Raw genomic sequence first — 6,429 nt, forward strand, 5'->3', positions numbered from 1 at the left:
CTGAACCCCCAGGCCCAGAGACCTATTCCCTCAGGGTGTTTGGTTGTGGCTAAGAAATTTTCATTACTTTGCCCCATTACCTAACATTTTGTTGTTGTTATTAAGTGTCTTCAAGTTGGTTCCGACTGATAACGACCCTGCATAGGGTTTCTGAGGAGTGGCTAGTGAGTTTGAACTGCTGACCTTGCGGTTGAGTGCTTGTCATATGGCACCACACTGCTGAATGATATGTCTGCAATCCTCAGTGAATGTATGCTCATGGAGTCCATGGATGATATAAAAACTTCTCTCTGGACCTTTATAATTATTGTATTATGTAATAAAGAGGTTTGCCTGAGTCACAGCTGTGAAATAGTTACCTCAAATTGAACTACATCCATTGCAGCATATCCTCTTGGCAGTGTGATTTGTCGAGGATTCTCACGGATCAGCACACTCCATCTGAAATGAAGTTCCAGGACAGGTATTTAGAGATCTGTTTCATTACAAGAGGCAATCAGTGTTTCACAGTGCAAAAGAGAGGCCGAAATATTGGTGAACTATGAAGAATTAGGTTGTAGGGGTTGCCTATGCAGTCTCTGGCCACCTGATCTTAAGGTATACCGCAAGAGGGATCTGTGCCTCATGCCTTTTACAGGTCAATGTGATAGAAGAAATCATAACTGTCTTCTTAGAGAACAATGGTTCTCAATCACAGGTAGCCATCCAGATCACCTGGAGTGCTTTTGTAAAATGCACATACTAAGGCCCTACCCAAGTTCCAGTGAATAAGAATCTTTGTGGTTGGTATCTTGAAAAAGCTCCCTAGTAGATGCTGATTATAAACTATAAATCGAATACTCATAAATGTTTCCACATAGAAAGTCTTTCTTCTCAGGAGGTAAGATAGTCCCACTCTCTCTTCTTTAGAGCAGAGATAACTTAGGCCAATTGTTTCTGAACCCCTTTTTTGCATTTTTTTGGGAGCCTCATGAAACTATTAACTCTTTTCCAAGAAAAGATATGCTTGCATCATAATTGGCAGCATAATAGAAGGAGGCTCACAGAACTCTTAAAATATATGAAGCTTCTGCTTTAGAACATTTTATGTTTGCAAAGGCGGTTCAGTGTTGTTTCAAGGCTATATGGTAGCTTCTTGCTTCACAACAGACAAGTACCTCAAAACATTGAAACAACAAGGAAAGAAGGAAAAGAAGCTCAGAGTGAGAGGTTAGACGATTCCTGAGTGAGATTGTATAAGTGGGAATAACTGAAAATGGCACAAGGGCCAAGTCTTTTGGCTACTCACCTGTCTAGAATCCTTACACTAGCTTGCTCCACCCTGTTGAGGATGCTCAGGGGTGACTTATTTTTTTTCCAGTATGTACCCCAGCCCAGGACACGGGCCAAATCATTTCCAGTTCCAAGTGGGATGACTGCAAGTTGACACTGCAAAGAAAAAACAAAAACAGACACCCTTTTTAGGCAGTCCTTCTAGAAAGTTACACCCATAAAAGAACCCAGATAGTATTCTTTGGAAAACACTGTGGCCAGTGGTGGTAAGAGACTTTTGGTTTCAGTAAGTGCAATGGGAAGATGTTTGAAGTTGAATAAGAAACCATTCTTAGGGAACTATTCAGTATATGGAAAAGTCACTAGCATATGTCAGTAACCATGCATACAGAAGACAAATGTTGCCGTAAATTTATATTTGGGATAGGCCAAGGATGTGTGGTGCCCTAGAAGATAATGCTATTGGTATCATAATAGCAGGAAGTTGCTTAGGGAGAAGTAGAGAGAAGTTTCTGATACTATTGATACTCAGGGAAGAAAGTCAAGTATCCTCATGGTCGGAAGGAACTTGGGGGCTCAAGGCTATTTGAGACCACTTCTTTTTTGCTTGCTTTCCTCTCCTTCAACACTTGACTTTGGGGCCTGGGAAACAGCACTGCTCATTTCTTCTGCTAACTCCTTTATTTATCCTTCCCACAAACAGATAACCAGAACGTGGTCTAGGTGAGTACACTTAGATTGGAAAGTTGACTATGAAGACTAAAGGAAGTATGCAATTTACAGACTAGGAAAGTGAAATCCAAGGTCTCTCTGTGATGAACAGTCTCACACCTTCAGTCTCTCTAGCAACGACTAAATTGAGTTAGCCAGGAACTCACCTTTTCATGTAATCCAAAGACATCAATCAGAGATAAGACCCAGCTCACACTGCCATCTCCACCACAAACCACAATGCGAAAGCGAGTAAAGTTCTTGAACATATACAGTCTGGCAGGAAGAGGAGAAAAGAGAGTCATTTCATGAGTTGCTGGGTTTCATAACTCTTTTCTACAATGTATCAAGATTCTCAAACTGCTGCTTTGGCATCTTGCAGGCTCCCTGCATTCTTTCCCTTTGCCCCTATCTCTGTACACCTAAGACCACATATGATGTTCCAACAGGCAATCCCAGAACTCAGACTTTGCCTCATCCCACACTATACTATACCCAACTTCACTCTGGAAGCTGCTAGTAATCCATACCAACTCAACTTGCTTATGGGTCAGTGGGCTCACAGGATCCCAGATTGAGCAATCAAATAAGCAGGTCTTTAGTAATGATATATCTATTTGACCCAAGGAAAAAGAAAACGTGAGTGGCAGAAAAGGTATACAGAAGGTAGGCAATATCCATTTGCCTCTTTCTCAGGAGATAGGATTTTATCTTTTCCAAACACAAAGTGTGAAGCTAATCTGAAAAGGGGTGAGTTTGAAGGGATACTTTGGAAAAGGCTAAAAGTCCTCCAACCAGCCAACTCCCAATACTTTTGCATTTTGTGTCTGTATTCTGACTTGAGAAAATAATTTTTTCCTGCCCAGATATAAGAACTGATTCTAAGAAGCTGACCCTAATCTAGAATGCAGAGAGGGAGGCCCTTCTATATATCCAATGATATCTGCTACCTCATACTTACCCTGCTTCAGGTCCACCCTTTGTCAGGTCAAACACTTGAGATGGATTAAGATACTGCTTGAATTTTCTGAGTAAAATGATTCCTTGATGATCTCCACTTTTGGAGTTGATGAAGATAAGTAGAGGACATGAACAGGCTGATGACCAATCAAGGCTCCAGAAGTCTGAAGAAACAACTAATTGGCCTAATAAACATACACACACACACACACACACAAAAGAAAAAAAAGAAAAAAAAGAACAGGGCCTTTGAGATAGAAGCAAAGCATGACTTAGCACCAATTTTTTTTTTTTTTAAGGTTTTTATTGTGGATTGAGTGAAAGTTTACAGGGCACATCATCAGTTACACATTCAACCATTCATATGACTTGTTTCATTACATTGATTATAATCCCCTCCATACATCATCAGTTAACAGTGTTTCTCTCTATCCTTTTTAGCTTTTTTTGGGCGGGGGGAACTTTGCCTTTTTGGAATTTACAGTCTCAGCTTTTAGGGAAGGTTTTTACATTTATCTGTGGATATCCAGGGTGCATGTATGCGATTACTAACAAGCATAACTGAATAATCAGATGAGGGACAGTTTGCTATGTCTGCTAGGTGGCTAAAGTCTGATCCTCAGAGCCTATGGTTTGGACGGTCTGCAACGCTTGGGCCCACAGGGACTTGAACTCCTGACTGGGTCTGCATGGTCTGCATCAGATTTCCCCTTATTTATTACTTGTTTAAGGGACGCTGCCTGTCTTAGGCTGTCAGTTAGCACCAAATTTTATAAGAACTTTATGAGTGAGTACCTGTCCCAAGTTTTCTGAAACCATGGAGCAAAGAAAAACTCAAGACAAAACCCAAAGGGGCTCAAAAGTCTTTCCCCAGCTGTTACCAGATAAACTGAATTTTCCAAGTAACTACATTATGCTAGGGACGTAGAACTCAAGTTAGGAAGCCAAATCCATACACAAAAGTGATCATGTTGGAACACAAAGAATAAGATGCTGCAGTCAAGGATAAGTAAGATGCTATGGGGAAACTGATGAAGGGAAAGGTTGAGAGTCCAATAGGAGGACCAACATACCAAATAGTTCTCTTTCTCCCTCAGAAAGTTCAGTTCTCATAATGAGAAGATACTAGGTCAGCAGAGGATGGGAAAGAGGGTGGGGGGGGGGGGCGGAGAAAGGCGTCCATTTAGCCAGGAGCTAATGACAGCGCTTAATAATGTGAGATGGAGAAAGGAGCTTTAATAATTTCTCTAAGACTCTGGCAGAGCAATCTGTGTTATCACACTAACTTTCAAGGGAAAAAAGACTATAAGAAAAGTATCTAGACAAGGAAGAGACTTTTAATAATCCCCAACACTGAAGCAGTCTAAATACTCAAATCAAGCCAGCTTATTCATGAGTCTGTTGGTAGAGAGACAAGCCTTCAAGTTTCTGAGCTCGTGACTTGATAAGGCTGCCTCAGACAAAAAATAAATGCAAGCGGCAAAAAGCTCACTTCTGAGTGTGGAAAGAAGGTGGGTTGAAGTGTACCATTTGTTGTAACCTAGGTAAAAGGGAGCCTGAAAGTAGAATGCTGACTCAGACAGATTTCACCGCTATTCTGCCTGAAAAAAATTAAGGCAGCCTTCCACTGTGGTACAATTCCTACTTGCTGGTCAGTAAAGCCAGCCTAAATTTTTAGGACTTGCTAGGACTCACAATTACAAGGGGGCCTGTTGTGTCCCCTCAGTAACATAGCTTGGAAGTAGTTAATTATTTTCTCTGAACACTAGTACCATTTTCAACTTAAAAAGAAAAAAAAAAAAAAAAAATATATATATATATATTACAAAGATAATAATCTTGACACAGAAATGGTTAAGATTCAATAAATATGTATTGAAGATGTTCTCTGTGCCTGTTCTTGTTCCATGCTGTGTCTCCCTCCAATAGAATATAACTGCACAAAAGCAGAGACTGTGTCTATGTTGTTGTTGTTATGTGCCGTGGAGTCGGTTCCGACTCATAGTGACCCTGTACAGGGTTTCTGAGGCTGTAAATCTTACGGGAGCAGAAAGCCTTGTCTTTCTCCTGCGGAGCAGCTGGTAGTTTCGAACTGCTGACCTTGCAGTTCACAGCCCGATTCATAGCCACTATGCTACCAGAGCTCCTTTTAGATAGGGTAGTCACACTAAAAGAAACATTCTTTGATGGTTACCAGGGGTGGGAATGGAATGGAGGGCAAATTGCTAACTAGAGGGTATTGTTATTGTTAGGTGCTGTAGATTCAGTTCCTACTCATAGCAACCTTATACACAACAGAACGAAACACTGCACTATCCACACAATCATTGTTAAGCGTGAGCCTGTTGCTGCTACCACCATGCCAATCCATCTCATTGGGGATCTACTAGTGGCTGAAGGGGAAGGCAAAATAAGTAAATAATGCTGGCTGAAAATAAAAGGTTAGCATTGCTGGGGTGGAGTTGTTGTTGTTATTGTTAAGTGATTCGAGTTGGCTCTGAGCATAGTGACCCTGTATAGGGCTTCCAAGGAGTGGCTGGGGGGTTTGAACTTCTAGTTCTTATCCTATAGCATGAGAGGAAAAGTGTCAAAATATGATGAAGTCAGAAAGGTGACAGGGTCTGAATAAGATGTCAAGATGTGAGCAGAAGCATTATGAAAACAAGAGTGAGACTGTTTACTATGGAATTTAAATGTTAGGGTTCAGGTGATAAGATACATAAAGAAAGCAGTCTAAAGGTAATGTTTTAATGTACTTACTCTTCTACTAGCCAACAATGTAGGTCTCAACCCCCAGTCTGTCTGAGTTTAGGCTTACTTACTTCTCTTGATTTATACCCTGATTCTGCTCTGTGCTTCCCTTCCTCACTCAGAAAATTTCTTGTCAACACTTTATAGGTTAGCACTGACTTTGGGTATGTACCCTAATTAAAAGATATATGAAAACAGTTTCTTGCCAAAATGTAGAGGACCTATAAACTAGTGAAAGTAAGAACTCACCCTGCCAGAGAACCAGGAATAGACTGGCCCATGCCCCAATAATTATAATAGTGTCAAAAGCCCTTTGGAGTAGACTTTTTCTAAAGGTGGCAGTGAGGCCAACTACTGTGTTTGGGCCTGTTTCTCTATACACAAAATGAGTCAACCACACAACTAAACTGTTTCCCAGTGTTCAGATAAAAAGGAACCATAAAAAGGTTTTTTTTGATAGGAGTTGTGCTGATGAGAAATTGAAATATAAATGTATTATTAAAGGTAAAAAGATGTTAAAACTTACTCATATTAAGAAATATACAAATTGAAACTAGTCCATTTTTCCCCCTTGGGTAGTAGATTGGCAAAAATCCAAAAGTTAGATAGTATAACTTGATTGAGGAATGCATTCTCATATACTGAGGATGGAAGTGCAAAACGACACAACTCCTATAGGGGGCAATTTGACAATACCTATGAAAACTACAAAGGCATATGTACTTTGATCCAGTC

The 6,429-nt window shown here is 40.5% G+C and overlaps 1 protein-coding gene across 1 annotated transcript in view; it reads right to left on the minus strand.

Moving 5' to 3' along the window:
• Positions 1-6,429, minus strand: part of DGKK (diacylglycerol kinase, kappa) — a 101,580-nt gene that overhangs the window by 44,363 nt on the left and 50,788 nt on the right. Inside the window, exons 7-10 of the mRNA XM_006876355.1 lie at positions 2,945-3,128; positions 2,151-2,259; positions 1,289-1,428; positions 360-441 (exon numbers count right to left, since the gene is read on the minus strand). Of these exons, the coding sequence (XP_006876417.1) occupies positions 360-441; positions 1,289-1,428; positions 2,151-2,259; positions 2,945-3,128 (515 nt within the window). The remainder of the gene's footprint in view (positions 1-359; positions 442-1,288; positions 1,429-2,150; positions 2,260-2,944; positions 3,129-6,429) is intronic.

The sequence above is a fragment of the Chrysochloris asiatica genome, unplaced genomic scaffold (genome assembly GCF_000296735.1).
Source record: "Chrysochloris asiatica unplaced genomic scaffold, ChrAsi1.0 scaffold00375, whole genome shotgun sequence".
Classification (NCBI taxonomy): domain Eukaryota; kingdom Metazoa; phylum Chordata; class Mammalia; order Afrosoricida; family Chrysochloridae; genus Chrysochloris; species Chrysochloris asiatica.